Here is a 20,403-nt window from a genome sequence, read left to right as displayed (position 1 = left end):
TGCGGGCGGGGTGTGCGGAACCGCCTCCCGCGAGCGCAGCGAGCAGCCAGCCGGCCCGCAGGGCGGGGAGCCGGGCACAGGAGGGGCTGTGGAGCCCGGAGGGGCCGCGGGTGGTGCCCGGGACGCTGCCACGGGGAGCACCGGTCACGCAGCGCTCCAACCGCCCGCCGCGCGCCCTCCCTGTGAAGACAAAAGCGAGGAGGCGGGGCCTCCTTTGCATCTGCTCTCGGGTTGGCTGGGGCGCCTTGGGCCACCGGGGCGGGGGCGAACGGGAGCGCGGGATTGGCCGCTGCGCCGGCCGGCGGCGCTGGGCGCGGCCGCCATGTAAAGCCGCAGGGCGGCCCCGCTGCCTGTGCCCCAGTCGCTGGGCAGCGGCGGCTGCCGCGGGAGCTCCGTTGTGTGTGAGACGCCTGGCGCCGCTCCGCGCCCGCCGGTGACGATGCTGGACCGCGAGCGCGGCTGGAGCGTCTCGTTCGCCGGCTGCGGCTTCCTGGGCGTCTACCACATCGGCGCCGCCAGCTGCCTGCAGGAGCGCGCCCCGCACATCCTCCGCGACGCCCGCCACGTCTACGGCGCGTCCGCCGGGGCGCTCGCCGGCGCCGTGCTCGTCGGAGGCGGCAATCTGGGTCAGCGGCTCCGCGCTTCTGCCCCGGCGGCGGGGGGCCTGGCGGGATGAGGGGAGCGGGCCGGGGAGAGCCGAGCCGGGGAGGGCTCAGGGCTGGCGGGTCGGGCCGGCTGCCGCTGCGGCGGCGGCGGAGGGCGAGCGCGGGCCTGGGGAGCGCCTCCGCCGGGGACAGCCTTGGGCGGGGATGGCGCTTTTCCCCTCTCCCTCGTTTTCTGCCCCCAAAGAGGAACACGCCCGCTTTTCTGAAATTGAACCCGAGCGGGTTCTATGGCTTTTTTTTTTTTTTTTTCGTTCCCTTACGTCTCATCCCGAGTAAAATACATTAAAAATCCTATGTTTCCTTGAGGGTAGGGGAAGAGGCAGGCGGTACGGTTAGCGCGTCTTCACCTCAGGTGGTTATTTAGCAACCTCCCGGGCACAAGAAACGATCTTGCCGGGTGCCTCATCCGATTTCAACACGTAAGGCAAGCGGTCGGAGTTTACAGCCCCAGGGACAGGTACGTGTGTCTGTCTGAGGAGCTCCTGGCCTCAGGGTCGCTAACACCGCGTTGGTGACAACTGCTCTTTACGTTGGCGCAAGGCGGAGGAGTTGAAAACTTGGGAGAGCGGGATGCAGCTGAATAATAACCCCCTTCAGGACGAAGAATTGAACCCTGTGATCAGTTTGAAACGAGATACTAACAGTTTATTGGAAAATAACAAGGGCATCTGTTCTGTAGTTATCTTTGCACACGAAGTTTCAGCGAGCTTTAACTTGCTTCCTCTAAAGCTTCTCCTTTCTTGGGGTAAGGCTAAGAGAGCTAAGGTCAAGGCTTAGGTTAGTTTTAATGTGCTTTTCCTCTTTAATCTGAGCACAGTGTATATTGCATAGGTCGCTTAGCTATATGGTTAGAAACAGTGGCTTGATTAAAATAACTGATTTTAGTTGCAGTTTGAGTAATAAGAGTTAATCTTGATTTATATTTATACTCGCTGTTTTCTGATAAAAAGTTGTTAGCTTGCAACTGAACAGTCTTGTGAAATCAACACTTCCTAACACTACAAAAAGGATACCTTACTTTCCCCTATTTTGGGTTCATGAGAACCTGAATATACGTTTATCTAGTCAGAGTCAGAGCCAGACTCAGTTCTCAGAGATGTGTAGTGGAAAGAGGAGAGGCAGCAGACACAGACTGCAACATGGCAAATTCTGGTTAGAAATAAAATTACCCTGAGGGTGGTAAAATACTGAAACAGGTACCCGGACAGGTTGTAAGATCTCCATCCTTGGTGGTGTTCAAGACTTGACTGGACCCAGCCCTGAATTATTACACTTGGTGGGCAGAAAACTGAGTGTGTATGTGTGCGTATGACCAGGGGGTTTTGACTAGAATTAACATGCACGTTTTGTGTCTCACAGATTTGTAGCCTGACGCTTTAAATAAAGGGTTTTCTTTGTGCTTCATGTTGCCTGTTGGATAGGCAACGCTGAGAGTCTGTAGAATTTCAAGTTTGAATAACTGTAAACATTAGCCATCAAATGAAAAAAATTGTACTTTCCTAGACTGAGCAAGAAGGCAGAGGGAGAAGCTTAGAGGTTACTGTTCTTTTGAGGATGAAGTGCATTCCACGCTACTCAAAACTGGCACTGTTAAGGTGCACTGCTGTTAGATGTTCTCCATGGATGTCTTGGAGATCTGGTATTTCAGTGGCAATGTGGTTGTCCATTCTAGAGGGGCACGAAAGAGCAGAAGTTTGGTGAGGGCTGTAAATACAATGTCTGTTTTTCCTCTGTGGGAAACAAATTGTTAGTTTTTTAACCATTAAAAAAAAGGAACATAGAAACATAACTAGGAATATAGAAATAGAACTAGAAACAGTTCACCTTTAATAGGAACATTAATTTATTTACCTCTTGCATTTAAAAAAAATGATATGGATGTACCAAGGTCTGCCTAAAATCTCAGTCTGACTTGAGATCTAGCCCTCTGTCCCCTTCTGTTGTCATGGAAAGAGAAGATCCCATTTGGGAATACACCAGCCTAAGAGGTAACTGTTTTATTCCTATTGAGGATGGAAGGGAGAAGGAAAAGAAATTTGAATACTTTGAAGTCCGTTGAATTAATAATGAATGTCTTTTAAAATTGTCAGTGTTTTAATATCACATACTCTTGGGTAGACAAAACGTTACTTTTTCTGCTTAGAAGCCCTTCTTGTATTTAAAATAGGTTACAATAAACAAAATATGTAAACTTGATTTTTTTTGCTTTATTTTTTTCCCTATGGACTACCCCAAATGTAGAAGTTCTTATATGTAGAAGAGATGGGGAAACTCTGAAATCAAATTTAATTTTGAAGCTAGCTGTTTTCTGAAAGGAAGCTGAAATGAGAGGAGTTAAAAATCTAAACTGTTTCAAGTCCTCAATTTTGCAGCCCTTTAATGGGATATGTAAAGTAAGGTTATACTTGCCTGGTGTGTTGTTTTTTATAGTGAGAGGTAAATAATTGCAACACAAGGCTAGTAGAGGGCACTGGCTTACTTCGTATTTTTCTGTAGAAACAGGCCTGCAGTGCAAATGAGTGAACATGTGGCCATGCTTCAGACTTAAGTTATAGCACGATCTTAAATTTGACAGGATGCCAGGTAAAAAAACAGGGTCAAGACCTGGCAGAGAGGTGAGAGTGTGTGTATTTGTTTGCTTGTGCATCCGTGTACCCAGTACTCTTGGTCTGTTTCCTAGAACAAGCAGTTTACTTGCTTGGCGCATAAGTTTTCAAAAATGTACTTATTTTGCAAAAGGAAGTAATGCATGCATGAAGACTGCTGTTCCTGGACAGAGTTCTGGTAGTTCGGTATCTCAAACTCCTGCAACATGCCTGATTTTACTCTTTAGAAGGTTTAGAAGATTGAACATTGCTAAATTAGTTTGTGATTTACATGTGAGTGCTTAAAAAGTAGAACTGCTAAAACTGTCTACATAGCTGCTTTTAGAAATAACTTCATCACTTGCCACAATGTGTCTTGTGCCTTTTTTTTTTTAATTGCATGTAAAATGTGTTTTGCTAACATAAGCATGTATTTGACCATGAATGGTGAGCTATGTCTAATAAATTGTTTGCTGTTTTCTGGGGTGAGAGGCAGGATCAGGCCACCGGTATCAGCAGATTCATGGCCCAAGGCTTCACTCTGCAAGGATGGAATGAGGGGGAAAAAAAAAAAAAAAAAAAGGTTGTGGTAAAAATAGAGTATGTCTGATACATCAGATTTTTTTGTAGATATATTCTTTTTTGCATATAGACTCTTGGCTTACTGTGCTAAGAATTAGAAAGGTTTACGTATTGCTTTTGGCGGGGGGGTAAATAATATTGTAGAAAGGTAATATTTTTGGAAATTAATCTGAGTTCAAAGGCTTAAAGCAAAGTTGTTTCCAGTGCAGTGGTCAATTTAACTTGCTAAGTTGAATCCTATCTATTCTAGAAAGAGTCTATGTAAGTTAAAATATGCAAGTTCTGAAAATATTTTTGGATGACCTTGTAGCATATCATTCAGGTTAACAAGCTGTTACTTTGACCTTCCTCCCCACCCCCTTTCCTCTACCAAGTTGAAGAGTTTATCAGGCAGCTTCCTCAAAGTATGCCCTGGAGAAACATGACATTAAAAATTTAAACAAAACATTGCAGGTGGATGAGCTGCTGTTCTTGCTATGATTAGATATGTGGTGGTTAGAACGATTTTAGTGTTCTTCGGGAACAATTGTGTCTTATGTAGTGGTTTTGTCTGGTTCCAAAATGCTGATTTAATTGGAGAAAAAAATGTCTGTTGCATATTGGTAAAAATGCACCTATTTAGGTGGAGACGTGAGAGGTGTTACAGATCACCTCCATGTTCCTTACCCACTACTTTAAATGTGAACTTATAGTAGGGAACATCAGAAGGGAAGTTTTTAATGTTCCATTTATTGTGTTTATATATAAATGAAGGTAAATGGTGCCCTGAAACCTTTAGTTTGGTTAAAGTCCAATAAGTGTTACTAGCTGTGATGAACTTGGGTGCCCCGGTTATTCAGCAGACATAGTGTGGACCTTAAATCTGTGCATCATACACTGGCTTTTTCTGGATGTTGCATTTGGAATACATCTGTGTGTATATGCTTATGGAAGGTCACTCATCTTTGTTTGTTCTGAAAGTTTCTGGAATGAATAATTGCAAATGGTAGCATCTTATATGGGTATTTTACACCTACAGTCTACATATAAATAACATATAAGTAACTTAGTGGCTGGGTCTTCACAAAGAGTTCTATTTGAAAGTCTGAAGTGTCATCTTTTCCCTCAGAAAACTCCTAAATCCCATTAAACACTAGTGGACAGTTATTTTATCTGTAAGAAGGCCTTTGAATTTTTCATGCTAGCAATCAGAGAGAAAAGTTGGATCTCTAGACATGCTTTATTACTGGAAGTGTGTTTTTTGGTTTTGGACATACCTTCTGTTATTAAATGAAATGCATTTTATTTTCAGCTCAAGCTTGTGCAGATGTTATGGCATTAGCCAAAGAAGCTAGAAAGCGAAATCTTGGTCCTCTTCATCCTTCCTTTAATGTAATAAAGATAATAAGAGATGGACTCATGAGAAATCTTCCAGAAAACACTCACCAGTTGTCTTCAGGGAGACTCTGTATTTCACTAACCAGAGTATCAGATGGTAAAAACGCATTGATATCTCATTTTAACTCTAAGGAAGAAGTTGTCCAGGTATGTTTATTTTTGGCAACTTTTAAAAGTTTCTGTAATCTTAAATCCATTTAATGCCATCCATTGGATTTCATTTTTAAACATTTTATGATATTGTGACTTTGACAGTATTTTAAAGATGAATTCAAGCTTCATTATGCTAAATTCACTTACTAAATTTCCTAGTCAATGCATCTGTGAACTGTTTTAATGAGTAGGTGTGAAGGATAAATCTTTAAAAGGATAAATGCCTTTAAAGTGTAGTGTATCTAATAAAACTATATACTTAATGAATAAGATTTTTTTAAGGTCATTCTTGTAAGAGCAGTGATCAAGAAACAGTCAAAAATAGTTTTTTAAAAAAATTCTTGATATCAGTTACAAAGCTAGTTTAATATGATCCAAGAATGTTGACATTTGTGTCCCCAGTTAGTCATTCTACTTTGATTAGAAAATGTATAGCTTGAGTAAATGATCATAAACTTTCCCTTGCTAATTAGCATTTCTAGAAATGGTCTTTTAATGAGTCTTATAATTTTTAGGTGGAGTGTGGTTACATTCTAAAAAAGAAATGTAGAATACCCTCATCCTGTTTAAAATACTGCTTGATAAGTTTCCCCACCACCACCACCTTTTTATTCAGGTGTACTTGCTGGGGATTGTTTTGGTTGCTTGCTCAGTTGTTTTTTGCTAACATCTAAAGAGATAACAATAAATGATGATTTCAATAATGGAACAGTTGCCATTTAATTCATATGGTCTTATTTTCTTACAGGCTTTAATCTGTAGTTCATTTGTCCCTATTTATTGTGGCTTAATTCCACCATCATTTAGAGGTGTGGTAAGTCTCTACTGTTAAGATCTAAAAATAGTTCTAGTTATTCTGAAAATATCAAGACAATGTATATGTTTTTTCAGTTATCCTATTGTAAAAGAAATGCCTTCATCACAGGTTCTAGTACTGCAGCTGTATCTTACAGCTTTTCAAAAGAGCAAGGAAACAGTGTGTGAAAGATCTGTTGTGTGTTTTGCAGGGTGAAGAAGAAATATACATGTGTGCTCCCTCTCTTCTTGCTTGCTAATGCAGTCATTAAAAGAGGGTATTCTAAGCTAGCAAATAATTAACTTAAAGATATACAATAAACTATCTTAAAAGATTATACCTGTTTGGTTAAAAAAAAAAGTGACACTTCCTATAAATCTGTGCAGGTGAATGAGGATCACTTTCTTCAATAAATATTTATCCTTATGTCCTTGCAGTAGGTAGATCTGCATTGAAACTGGATTAAAGTTCCATGTTCAGTTAGATAGAAATAAAACTTCTTCAAGTCTTCTGTCGTTTGTATTCAGTGTAAGAAAGGCTGCTTTTTGAAGGTAAAGTGTCAGTGTATTAGTTTGCCCTATTACTTCACAGGAACTGCTGGTTACAAAACCTCTTAATACTTTGTGGCTATACTGGCTTTTCTAAAACCCCTCATTAAAGTGGCAACAACTGCAGAAAAGTTAGTATAGTTTGTTGTAGGTGTTTTGATTAACAGGTCTGGAAACAGACATGCACTTCAAATCAAGGCAGTGACATTCATGGCTTTTTGTTAATAGTGTTGTATTAACTTGCATTTGCTTTCCTTCCAACTTTGGTGCTCATTACACAAGGAGAGGGGAAGAATACTGAAAGAAAACTCAAACCATCTTCAACAGCAGTTGATTACAGACGGTTCTAAAGATAATCTGGAAGTCCTAAAAGGTTAAGGATGGACATGAAATGCATTTTCTTCTTCATGCTGAAATTTAAGCAAAAGTGATTAGAACTGCAGAGGGATTTTTATTTATCTGTACTTCTAAACCTTCTGTGTCTCCTTAAACTCTCCCAGATTAAAGGTGTTATGAAAACAGGACGTTGGACTGAATCCAAGCTTTAGGTGGATCCAGGCTAATCTGGCTGTTCAGTTCTTGTCACCAGACAACAATGTTATTTTAAAAGGCTTAGTTCAGAGTACAGAAACATACAGGTGATGCTTTATTTGGTCCTATTTCGAGGGAAGGAGAAGGAAAGAATTGTTGTATCATTTTGATATTTGTGATTATTTTGATATTATTTTAATGCTTAGGAGGCATTTTTGATGTAACTTGGTAAAAATAGCACAGTTGCATCTGTTTGGCATGACTCCTGCAGGGCTTAAACACAGTAGAATGTAAGGCAGGTAAACTTTGTAGCATCTTGCTGTTTACTGGCTTGGTGCTTCATGCATGTGCACTTTAAAACGAAGACTTAAGGATAACTTTCAATAGGTGCATCTGATTGCCAGTTGTGAAGCTTTTGGGTGTGGTGGGTTTTGTTTGGTTGTTTTTACCCCTTTCCAACACAGCAATGGTTTTAGATTAAAAAAATTACTGGAGGGAACAAACAGGCAGAAACTCCAAATAATTAAAACCATTTACCTCTGTAGAACAGTGGCTCAGAGATGTCCTTCCACCTTTTAATGATCTCATGAGAAGGCTGCATGCTATGGCTCCTCCCTTGCCAAACCTGTTGTGTTGTTCTTACTGCTTCCACAAGAGACTTGGTGATTGCACGGGTACCTTAGTGATTGTGTTATACACCTATAGGAAGTTTGTCAGGAGCTGCATGCTGCTGGGTTTAAAGTGCCCAAGGAAGCTGACAGGTAGGAGCAGGCTGCTCTAGAAGAGTATGTTGGATAAATTGCTCTGAGCTGTCCTGTTCCTAATTTATTTCTCAGAATGGTCAAGGAGCGAGTACCAAGGCTGATGAAATTAGTAATCCAGGTTGCTCCTGCTTAAAACACCTGCTCTGTTACCTTCACATTTTACAAGGGCCTACAGGTTATTTCTGTTGGCTAATTAGGAAGAAGGCAAATGCAGCTACTAGACTGGCAAAGCTGTAATGTGGAGTGGTATTCTGCTGCCAGAACAAACTGGCTACAACTGGTGCCACCGGAAGGCTGTCTGTTGTGAGTGACTGGAGGAGCTGTCTTGGGCCATAGCAGCTGCTGCACTATAGATTAGTTACCCCAGTATAGAACTCTTCAGGTCTTGGATCTTAAAATGTGTGTGGTAATGACGCATTAGAACTACAGAAATGGGCAACTGAACACAAAGGAGATAAAAAGCATAACCTGGAACAGCTTCGAAGCTTGCACTCAAAGCAGAACAGAAATCCACGACTGGCAAGGTTTCTGAAGCATTGGCCATTTTTACTTGCAGTGTGTTTATGTCCAAATATTTTTGATGCTTTTATATCAAATTCCATTTACTAAGAGTAATTTTAAGTTACTCTTCTTTGAACTGAATTGTTTAGTATGATGGAACTGGAGCTTTGAAGTGTAGAGCTGTTCTTTTACTCACATTCTTTCTAAAGAAGTGCCCTGGTAGCTCCTTGGTTGGTGCTCTCCTTTGAGGAAGAGATGACAGCTGTGCTGCTTTTTCTCTGCATGTTGTTTGGGATTATGATCTTTAAAATGGACTTACTCTTTCTTAAACATACAAAAAAATCCCAATAGAATACTCGTGGGCTATCTATGGAACTATAGGTAGGAATGTTTTTTTTAAATGGCATTAGAGGACACAGCACACTACTCAAAATATTTAGCCTGGGGACACAGGTAGAGACTGTTCTCTTACAGTGTTAAATGCTATTTAATTCTTGCATGGTAAGTCAGCTAGTTAGAAATTTTTGGCCTTTGCAACTTCTTATTTCTATTAATTTTTGTAGCGCTATGTGGATGGAGGAATCAGTGACAACTTACCTCACTATGAATCTAAGAATACCATCACAGTTTCGCCTTTTGCTGGAGAGTGTGATATCTGTCCAAAGGGAAATTCTGCCAACTTCCACGAAATGAATTTGACCAACACCAGCATTCAGCTTAGTTTGGGAAACCTTTATCGTTTAACGCAAGCGCTCTTTCCACCAGAACCTAAGGTAACTCACTGCCTTCATGTAGTTACTAAAACAGCTTTCCATATAAAAGCCTTGCTTTTGCAGAAAGCTACAGTAATCTTAGCATTTCATACAGTCATATAAACTTATCTGGTGACATTTCTCTTCTTGATTCTATTTTTTTCCATAGCTTGTCTTCAATCTCTTTATTTTTAGTCTCGGACTAAAAATGCATGTCCTGTTACAGGCTTTCAGTATTTATTTGGGAATTAGGACAGGATTCTATCATAAAATCAACATTGGTAAATTAATAACTGTCAGTCTGTAGTCCTTTCATGTTTACTTGCTAACCAGGTGCTTCAGAACTTAGAAGCAGTTCTAAAGCTTCATTTTGTAAAGTTCTCAATTAATATTTCATGTGGGCAAGTTGCCTTTAAGCTTTGCCAAGTGGTGTTTATTGCAGATCTGATGAGGGAGATGCTCTTGAATTGCTATTGTAGTAGCAGGAAAAGTGAAAACAGATTTTGCCTATTGGCTTGGCATATACTTCAGAGGAAAAGTAATGTTCCTGACTGCTATAGATTTTTTTTCTTTTTTCAATTGAGAGCTTTTTGACCACTTGAAGAAAAATGTTAAATTCTACTTATGTAGGCTTTAATTCTTTTTTTTTTTTTTTTTGTCTAGGACTACTGTATAGGTGAGCTGGTGTTGCATCTGATGAAAGATGTTTTCATGTGGAGGACTCAGTCTGAGTTTGAGCATGAGAATTGCACAGTTGACTTTTCATAGTTTTGGGAAATGGGAAGCACTGGGAGGGAAGGAGGGGAACTGGCGTACTCCAAGCCACCCTTTTTGTCGTTGCTTGCATCTGCTGAAAGGCTAGTCAAAGAAACAGAGGGGGAGGAAATTCTTGCAAACTGTTAGAATACTGTCATTTTAGGTGAATAATTCAGTGCATCTGTAATAGCTGAAAGATAAGTTCATGTAGGCATAGTCACGTCTGCATCATCACAGTAGGCATATTAGCCTGAATCAGTTGAATTACTAATGTAAATTTTTCTTGCAAGAATGGAGGGTGAATGGAAGTGGCTTTTCATTCTGCAAACTGTTGATGTTAAGTTGAATCTCCTTTTATTTGTCTGACTCATTTACCCTGTGCTTGCAGGTACTGGGAGAGATCTGTGAGCAAGGATATTCAGATGCTCTTAAATTCTTAAAAGAGAACGGTATGTTACACTTGTGGATAATTATTAATGATGTGGTCTTAATCTGAATTTACAAAAACAAAAAGAGGGAAGGGTTCTGTGTAGCTAAGAATGGGCTAGGTCTTTGAGGGTTTTGAAGGGATCATGGTAAGTTTAGTACTCATAGAAATCACATAGTTCTAGTAACTATTCACCTGAGGTAATTTGTGCTGCCACACAGAAATTGAACTTTAGGATTTTTGTCAAATTTGTGTGAAGCGAATGTTAAGGTATTGTTAAGTGAAATTACCAAAGAATTCCAGTTTTAGGGAAATTATATTAGTTTCTTTTGTGTTAATCATGAAGGATAGGAATAGGCTATTTTTCCCAATCCTGTGAAACCTTTATCTTCTTATCTCTGCTATCATCCAAGTGAATGTCTAAGTAAAGTGTTATAGTCCAGAACTGGGAGCTGGCTAGCAACAATATAAACTCAGTCACAGACAAATCCTTAGTCTGTATAGAATCATCATGAAAGACTTTAGGAGATGACTTGTAGCAGTTGTTGGGACCCAGATAAGTTTAAGAAGAAGAATTGAAAGTTGCTCTACTCCTAGAATTCTAGTAACATGTTTTATATTAATGTTCTTGCTCAGCACATTTTGAAACAAACAAGTTAAAAACAGTAACTTGCTATAGCGTGAAGTTAACCATGTGTTGAATATGCATAGCCCCTGTAGTCTTTGGATGCAGAAGCAAATTGGTACTGGGTTGGATTAGAGGAATGGAAACTGAAATGGGATGTTTGCACTGTTACAGATAGTATCAGCTGCAGTATTGTAATGCTGCCATATCTTGATGTGCTTACTGCTTATACTCTGTAACTAAGCATTCAATATTCAGGTTCGCTTGGAACAATTTTCTTCACTGTTAAAGACTGTCATGGTTTTGCTTAAGAGCTTGATTTTTCTAGTAATATTACTAAATATTTAATTAGAACATCCTACTTTATACCTTTTACCAGGTGATTAAAAGCACAAGCTATACAAAGAGCCTATAATTTGTGGTTGTCAGTGCTAAGATGGGTTCTGTTGCTGTACTGCACTTGCAAGTTTCCTGTGTGCATGTTTCCATCTGACACTAATATCTGAGATTCCTTCCAGCTCTTGCTTGGTGCCTGTCCCCCACATCTTCTCCATATCACGCTATTGCCCTCCTTTTTCACACTACTGACCCTGTGGTAACCTTTGTTCTTACCCTGTCACAGGTTTGCCTTGCTTCAAGCTTAATCGGTGGTAATGATAACCTTTCCAAACTCATTTCATCCTGCGTCTCTTTTCTTGTTATTTCAGCTGTAGGAGTTAATTTTTTCCCTCCATCTGTAACACTTCAGATAACATTTTTGCTAAATTCACTGTATATTCTTTTGATATTTATCTTGTAAGAGTAATTGTAAGTAGGATGCAGATTCTGTTATATGTAGGTATGGATCCCAGTCAAATTTGGTAGTCACTTATATATAATAACTTGATAACAATTTTCTGAAAACTGAGTATAAATACCCTTCTTGTGTTTTTCATTTTGTGCTCATTATCTGGTGCTTGTTTCTAAGGTCATTATCTGCTATTTCTTAATTGGCACCAGTTTTGCAAGGCAGCCAATGTTGATTTAGATCTGTATTTTGGATATATCTTAAAATATTGTACTCAACTTGATTTCCTTCTCCACCCTGTTGTAGCAATGCCTCAAAGTACTCATGTCATACCTGCCGTGTTAAATTTTGCAAATGTCTGATTTGCATTAGGTGTTTTCTTTCAAATAAATATTACATTGGTTCTCCTCCTCTCCTTTAAATCATTTGCTTTTTTGCTGGAAAACAATTTTGGTAAATGACTGTATGATTCCAGTGCAGTTTCAGTTAATTGTTCACTTTTCCCTTTTCTTTAGAACCTGTTTTAAAGTTAGACTTAAACCTGCAAAAGAGGATTCATCACTGTACTTGATGTTGGGTAGATAATGTTCCCTCAGGATAGGCCTTTGTACAGATACAGAGACTACAGGTACTCTGCACATGCGTGGCTCAAGCCTAAGTGGAAACTCTTGACTCTTTCAGGTATTGTGAGTGACTCGATTTACATCCACTTGTCCTTCACAAAAAGAAATCCTCATGAGACTGAACAACACACTGACCATATGAAGAAAAAAGAGTTGACAGATAACAACAGAGTAGAAACTTTGAAAGTGGAAGTGCTTAGTGACCAGCTGAAGCAAAATCCACAGCCCTTGGAGATGAGTATATTTGAGAGTCTACCTCCTAGACTTCGTAAAGGTACATTCTTCAGGCTGTTTCCTGTAACTTTGAATGGCGAACTTTGATTTATTTTTTCCTTCTGCTTATTTTTATAATTTGCATAAGGTGCTTTTTATTTGAACTTATAACTACATGTGATATTAGAGACTAGCTCAACCCAAGAAAGTTATTAAAATACTTACTAAATGTAAATACATTCATTTAAAGTACTTGGAAGTTCTGGTTAATGCCCTTTGTCCTTGTGTTTCCCATATTTTAAAATAGCATAAAGAAGGCTTATGGTAAGAGTACCTTGAGATTAATACTTTTATTTTCTATCTGAGCCTTATTCAGTAACTCTTGATAAACTTGACTGAAGATTACCAAACTTTGAGCAAGTTATTTAAATTATTTTAAAATAGTCTAACATCTTTTTCAAAACTAATTATTCTTAAGCACTACAGGAAGCTTGTAAAGAACAGAATGGATTCTACACTCAGTTCTCTAAACTCTTCCCAATGCGGGTGATATCTTATCTGATGCTACCGTATACGCTACCAGTGGAGTCTGCTTACTCTGTTGCTTTACGGTAAGGAACTTTTAATAAACAATTTTAGAATGATTATACTTCTAGAAATGTACTCATTGAGAGCTTAATCCGTGTTGTAGGTATTCTAGAATTCAAGTGGTAACTGTCCAAAGACCATCATTTCTACCTACATAATGCATCCTGTTCTATAGTTTAAAGATAAATAAACACACTAAGAAGATTCCTAAACAATTTACTCTTATTACTAGTAGCTGTCTTGTAATTGCTTGAAAGAAACAACTTCATTGTATTTTCCAGGAGCACATTCTTTGTTACTATATCCTGCAGTGGTATTTGAACTCTATCCAGATAGTTCTTGTGCCTCAGCTTCTTTCTGAAGTCAGGAGTGAAATCCAGTGTTTACCCACCACATAAATTTTCTTACCAGATTTGTTTAGGTTGACTGCAAGTTGTACTCTTGAAACAGGGCTTAATTTTATAAGTGTTACAATTCCAGTAAAGGAGAATTTCTGCTAAATGAATGCACCATGAACCCTAAGCTTTGTGCGTGCTTAAGAGAATTCTAGTCCTTGGGCAGCAGATGTCATTGCTATCTTTAGAAAACACTTGAAAAATCAAATGTGCTGTAAATGGAACCACATAGAAGTCCAGTAAAATATCTTTTGTTTCTGTGCCTCTAAATGTGGTACTTCTGTGACATTTTGTGGTGGATGGGGAGGAAGCAAGTTTCAACAGAATTTTTATGTGAGGTTTTTCCCCCCTCGTCCTCCTCCAGTGTTATTGACTTCTACTACAAGTATCATAAGGAAAAAATAAATTTGTGACATTATTCTATTACTGCCTTCTATTTGTTCTTCCATTGTTTTTTTTTCTTTTGTTCTTCCTTCCTCTTCCACCTAACTTTAAACTGACCACAAAATTCCTGCCACACATAAAGAGGTCTCAGAGACAGGAATATTTTGCAGGTTTCCTAAAGGTTTGTCACAGGGTGTGGAATGCACATACTAGTCAGCCACTCAGCGTAGATCAGAGATGCTGTGGTGTGTGCTGCCCTTTTTCTTAGCTTGTAGGAAAGAGGTGAGTGGGCTAGATGGGAATTTAGGGAGGTTGGGAAGAACTGGAGACTTTGGGCAAGTTAAGTTGGGGAGAATGAAAACTATTATTTTGTTGGATGTGGTATGTAAAAATATAATGTGGATTAGATCTACCGCTTACAAAACAAGTGTATTTTGTTTTTGATTGTAGGTTAGTAAACTGGTTTCCTGATATGCCTGCTGATATTCGATGGATGCAAGAACAGCTTTGTCAGATTGCTGGTACAGTCTATTCCCAGGCTAAAAGCAAGCTGTTCTGTACATCCAGGTAAACTGGAGCACTGCTGTGTGCAAATGATGCGTTTTTAGACATTTTCTCTCTTTTGGCAGAACTTCAAGTACTTCAAGTTTTTCTCTCTTAAGACAGGATTTAATAATTTTCTCAAAGGTAGCACAAAACAGTTCTCGCTGCTTCTAATCCTTAGCTTTGTTTCTTAAGAATCTTTTCTGGAGCTTCTTGTTTGAGACTGATCAATGACTGCTATGTATTGTAGATTATGAGGTGTTGCCTGTGGGCAGGCTTATGCTTTTGGGAGGGTTATGGAACAGGCACTGGACTAAGAAGAGAGACCTTGTTTCTGCTCTGCTCCACGGTAGCTGGATCAATCAGGAGGAAAGGAGGAGGAAAAGGTTGTTCAAGATATTTTAAATCAGATTGGGCAGGTAGGAACTGGAAAACATTGGGAGAAAGACTAGAGTTTAAAGAGTCTGGCCAAAGGAGGTTCTGAGAGTAAAAGCAGATGAATATGAAGGGCAGTCTTGTAAGATAGCTGGGAAGAATTAATTTTTTTTTACATTTTTTTTATTCCAATTAATTTTTTTTAATTCCAAATATGGAAATTTTTTAGGAACCTCTAGTTCTATGGAAGATAAACATGTACTCTAAGCTGGTTGTAACTAGGTTCATTATGCTTCTCTTAGCAAGCTGGTAAGACATTTAGCCTTTCAGACTTCTTAATTCTGTTAATCTTGGTAGCACTATATGTATGGAGGAATCAGTGACAACTTGCCTCACTATGAATATGAGAATACTATATTGTTTCATCTTTTCCTGGGGAGTGTAGTATTTGCCTAAGGAACTCAGCAAACTTTCACAATATGAAAACCATTCAGTTTAGGTTTTTGTGTTGAAAAGTGGACTTGTTGCTGAAACAGTGAGTTGCACAGCCATGTCACTAGTGCTATGAGCAGAGAGCCATAGGCGCTCTCAGAGGTCCAAATGCTTATAAATATGAAATCTCTTAAGATTTGATTTAAAAATAGCAGAAATCCAGACTTTAGCAGAGTGAGTCACATCTATTTTACAGTGGTTTTCTAATGATTGTTTCAACCGGAGTTGCTGGGTAGGAGGTGGAAGAAAGGGGAGTGTAATTAGCTCAAAAAGCTATTAGGACTGAACAGAATTCTTAAATGCTCCATGAAGGCTTCCAAGAGAGAGCTTTAGCACTGGAGAATCCTAACTGCAGCAGTTATTTCAATTAGAGCAGGGCTGTGTTCTATACACAGCATAGTTTAAAAGTAAAACAAACAAAAACAAAAAACAAAACAAACCCAAATACAAAGCCCAAAACCAACCAACCAAAAAAACCCATTTCATTTGAGCCAAGAATTCTTCAGCTTTTGTCTTCCTGTTTTTACTAATAAAGTTAGATAAGGAGGAAGATCAAGGATGCTCTTTTTTTGCCCCGGCAATGCTGTGCACCGAAGAACCTGAAATGCAGATTTGATATGTCTGAGAAGAACTGCTTGATGCTACTTCAATCCAGAACCTGGCAAAGCTTCTTATAAGGGTGTCATAAAAGATCTGCTTCATACGCTTCATCCCTTAAAAGTAGAGGGTAGTCAAACTTACTGCTAAAGGTTCTGGCTTAATGGAAGACTTCATGAGGTTTAAGCTTGGGTTTCTCTCCCCTTTTGGAATTATTAAATGGTGGCTTTAATATTAGGTTGTGAAAATATTTCTTTTTACAATATTTGGTTTTATTGAGAATTCAGAAGCATTTAATTCCTCTAGACAAATAGCTTCTCTTCTCCCTTTCTGAATCAGTTAAAGGCTGTTATTGTGTAACACTAATTGGCTTTTGAAGCCATCTCTCTGAGCACAAATGTTCGTGCTATATATTTGCTATCATCCTACTGTCACCTCTTCAGGTATTTGATACCACATCAAATCCAGTGTCCTTTTTTCCTTCTTTGCTTAATGATATTTCTGACTCCTTTCCACAATAAATTTGCGTATAGTCATCTTCCTGCTTTTACCTTTATTTAGCAGCTTCTTGCTGGTCCTCCTGTTCCAGCCTTGCCAGTTGTGAGACTCTTCATTGGAAATGGACATTTGGAAAATCACAGGACTGTCTCAGATCTGATCTACCTTCTCAGAGGGGTTATTTGGTCACTGAGTCATGACTAACTAGAAACATTGCTTCTCTGCTTGTGGAAAGAGCACAAAGCTCTTGGCTCTAAAACAGAACATAGTGGTTATGCAGCTCTTCCTGTGTGCTTTTAAGAGAACTTCAAGGTGATCAGCTCCCACTGAACTGTTCACGCTGTCAAACTTGTAAGTTTTCTGGAGCCTTCCTTTAAGTGGATTCCCTTTTCAGGCAACTAGGTCCCAGGGTTCTGTTTGTGGAATCCTGCATTGTATTCTGCAGGTGACTCTTCGTGGGCTTGTACTTTGTTTCAGCATCCACCAAGAACCTACTGTTGCTTTTGCAGAAACTAATCGCCACCACCACCTTTTTTTTTTTTTTTTGATGCTCTTGCCCTTATGTCATAAGATCTAGCTTCTGTTTCGGAATCAAACTTAAATCTCCTGAAAATCTGCGCTGTTTACAGTTTGAAAATCCTTTCAGAAAACTTAAGCTGGTGGATAATATCTTTTAGCGCACCTAAACTTCAGGTAGGGAAATGGGTGTTGAAGTGTGTGTATGACAAGTTGGGTTTTTTGTGTGTGAGAAGAGGCATTGAGAGTTGTTTTGGGTTTTTTTTACCCAAAAGCACTGCAAAGGAGGAGAGAGAACCTTAAAGAAAAAACTCTATATTCTTGGTGACACCTTCAGTTTCCTGTTTCTCAGGGTGCAAAGGACTTAACTTGGTGATTCAGGTGCTCTTTTAGAGGGTAGGAAAGTTCTGTTCCAGCTGTCATCAGGTTGGTGATAATTAGCTGGTTGTAAAGTGTAATGCAGAGGTGGCATTTGGGAAGCTGAACAAATTATATTTGCTACTCAACTTGTAAATGTTGGTACTATTCTTGTTAATGTTCAGTTAGTGCTGTGATTGGTAAATCACCAAATGTTCCAAATGGATAGCTGGCAAGAGATCAGGACTACTTAAGAGGTAATGCACAAACTGGGTCTACCCCTCTGAGCTCATCAGAATGGTGTGACTTTTCATGTAAATATTTTGTACCTGCTTCTGAGGACAACACGTAATGGCAGAGTGCCCTTCTTTTAGATATGATCACTTCAAGATCCTCTTCCTGCTGTCCCATATCCTTACTTACTACATGCATTTAGAATTAACTATTTTCCTCTAGTTTTCTCCTTATATGAATACTTCCTGTCAGACATCTGAACAGTAATAGAAATGTAATTGAAATGCTAATAATATTTTTCTTTTTTTTTTAACAGGAAACACGATTATGCATCACTAAGAAAATGTCAAACTGTCCCATCTACTGTGGAATTTCATTCTTCATACCGCCAGCTTAAAATGCCTCACTCTTCTGCAGATCTTGAAACCTGGCTCTGGGAATCTTCATGCTTCACGCACTCAGCTATGAAAAGTGCTTCTCCTAACACACAGGAGGATTCAGACTTAAACCCCCATCCTAATTTTCTGCCAAATTCTGATGAGTCTGGGTTGGAAATAGATTTGGACTCTTCCTCAGATACAAGTTTCCAAACTGCTCCAGAGTATTAATTTGGAAGTAGATTCCACAGCTTCCAAAATTCCAATTTGGCAGAGAAATTTAAATCATAAAAGACTAAGATCACTTTGTTTATTGCCAATAAGTCTTTGAACGCTCCTTGTTTACAGCTTCCTGACAAATCTGCCTTTGGATTTCTACTGTTTCAATGATTATAAAAATGGTGGCTGCTATACTAAGTAACAGACTACAATTCTGTTGAAGCACCAGCTCAATCAACTGTAGTTAAGACTTGCAGTAAACGGTGTGTCTCTGGAAATAAATGTTTAAAAAAAAACTACTTTCAGCATAAAAATGTAAATTCTGTAAACAGATTGGACAAAGAACCATAGCTAACAAAAGCTTTTAAAAAATATAATTAACAATATTATGTGTTAGGATTACTTTTCTAGCACTTAAATCAGACTTTTACTTCAAAAGGGAAATACACAAATGAGCCTTTTAGTGGCCTCCGGTGTCCCTTTGCCTTATGTTTAAACATACTATAGTGTTTATGGGAAATTTGGCTGCATGCTATACTGTAGGAACAGTATTATTCTAGGTTGTTGTATGTATTCCACAGTTCACATTGCTTCTCCTCTGTGGCTCTTTTCCTTTTCAAAGACTTCAAGGGGAAAAAGACACAAAAAATGGGACACATTCCCCTGAAGTGTGAACAGGTACAGTTTCAGTGATTTCAAATGACTTTTTTTGTACTTAATAAGAGCTTAATACTTCACTGAATGTTGAAAAGTAGGTAAAATGGTGACTGTGATTAGTAGCAAACAGTAATTTGTGGAGGTGTGTTAAACTTCACAGAAGATGTTAACAAAAAAATCAACTTACGGCAAGTGGTGATTGTTTAGGTCTTCTCTTGAACTGATGCCCGATTGTTCTCATTTTCCCCTCCAACTTGATAGATTTTTCTTCCCTTCTTTCACTTCCCTCTTGCTAAGAGAGAAAAGGAAAACAGGGCCCCTCCTGTCTCAACGAGGTATGATAATCCAAAGGAAGTTTTCCAAGACAGATCATTAGAAGAAGCAAACACTAAGACTTAGTGGAAGTATCAATACTCAGGGAGCTGTGCAAAGGTCTCAAAGAATGGGCTGAAGGTTAGCCAAGTCACATCTGTATTGAGCGGGGAGCATTTTAAAACACTGTCAGCTACAAAGGTTCTGCATAATTTCAATTTTATTACCATGTCTTGTGCAATTTTTTAAAAGTAGAAGGGAATGATGGTGGCTTTAAAGTTGAGTTTGTGCATGTGTTTGGGGGCAGGCGTGTGACGTGAAGGTTTCTTATTCGTGCAACTCGTGCACCCAGGGAAGAGACTACAGATGGTTACTGAGAGTATCTTGTATTAATAGAAGGAGCAGCAGCCATTAGATTGTGATGCTCAGAAGAGGGAACTTTGGACTGTGAACTCTGGTGTCCAGAAGTCTGTCAAAGAGCAAAATGTAGCATTTCTAATTGGACCAGCCTTTAAGCAGTTTCTCCATGATTTCCCTAAGCTTGAAGTGCAGAATTTAAAACACTAAAATTGATTTTTAGAATGGTGTGGGACAGGGAGGAAGGTTTCAAGCTCCATTACCATACTACAGAAGACTGGTGCTATTTTATTTCAACTCTGTTCATTTCTTCTGTGTACGTATCTTCAAATTTGCAAGAAAAATTGAAAATGTTAGTCTAATTACAAGACAAAAGAGGTTTTATATTTATTTACAACTTTATAAAATTAAATTAGAAATGTTAAAGTTCTGCAAAATGTTAGTTTTACCAGTCTGTTTTAGAATTTAAGCAGGAATGCCAAGTTTTTCTTCCGTTCTCTGTACTTGAATGGACCCATTCACTACATTTAAATCTACCTTAACAACATCTCCTGTAGTGCATAGCTCTGATTTTGTCTCCTTTTTCTAAAATAAAAATGTTACCATGTTTTCTAAGCTTTCTTCAGTATAATTCACCTCGTGTGAATTAAATCAGAGTGTGTTCATTGAAGGTTTGAAAGATTTAATGGTCACGAGGTATCTTAAGATACGCTATGAAGTTCGTGCTTGTTCCTGCTCCAGCTGGACCTGAAAATCGCCTTAATTTAAAACCTCCTCTATTTGCAATCCATTTGTCTTAAATACAAAAAGTTATTTG

General features: G+C 39.0%; 1 protein-coding gene across 3 annotated transcripts; it reads left to right on the top strand.

Moving 5' to 3' along the window:
- Nucleotides 1-310: 310 nt before the first annotated feature.
- LOC135993933 (1-acylglycerol-3-phosphate O-acyltransferase Pnpla3-like) lies at nt 311-20,219 on the top strand. 3 transcript variants are annotated; one of them, XM_065644171.1, is made up of 10 exons: nt 1,033-1,122; nt 3,162-3,280; nt 5,124-5,356; nt 6,111-6,176; nt 9,066-9,275; nt 10,399-10,459; nt 12,531-12,746; nt 13,164-13,296; nt 14,503-14,619; nt 17,981-20,219. In XM_065644171.1, exons 3-10 carry the CDS (start codon nt 5,144-5,146, stop codon nt 18,270-18,272), a joined length of 1,308 nt encoding a protein of 435 aa, XP_065500243.1. In that variant the 5' UTR covers nt 1,033-1,122; nt 3,162-3,280; nt 5,124-5,143; the 3' UTR covers nt 18,273-20,219. The 3 variants fall into 3 exon arrangements, with proteins under 3 accessions (XP_065500226.1, XP_065500243.1, XP_065500234.1); XM_065644154.1 differs by lacking the exons at nt 1,033-1,122; nt 3,162-3,280 and adding an exon at nt 311-626; XM_065644162.1 differs by lacking the exon at nt 3,162-3,280.
- The last annotated feature ends 184 nt before the right edge of the window (nt 20,220-20,403 follow it).

This window comes from Caloenas nicobarica, chromosome 1, assembly GCF_036013445.1.
Source record: "Caloenas nicobarica isolate bCalNic1 chromosome 1, bCalNic1.hap1, whole genome shotgun sequence".
NCBI classification, from domain to species: Eukaryota; Metazoa; Chordata; class Aves; order Columbiformes; family Columbidae; genus Caloenas; species Caloenas nicobarica.
This window is presented reverse-complemented; position numbering and strand designations above follow the sequence as displayed.

Coding starts and splice junctions, on each gene's coding strand:
- LOC135993933 (XM_065644154.1), top strand. CDS start 440: ATGCTGGACCGCGAGCGCGGCTGGAGCGTCTCGTTCGCCGGCTGCGGC. Junction 627..5,123: donor CGTCGGAGGCGGCAATCTGG/GTCAGCGGCTCC, acceptor TTTTATTTTCAG/CTCAAGCTTGTGCAGATGTT. Junction 6,177..9,065: donor CACCATCATTTAGAGGTGTG/GTAAGTCTCTAC, acceptor TAATTTTTGTAG/CGCTATGTGGATGGAGGAAT.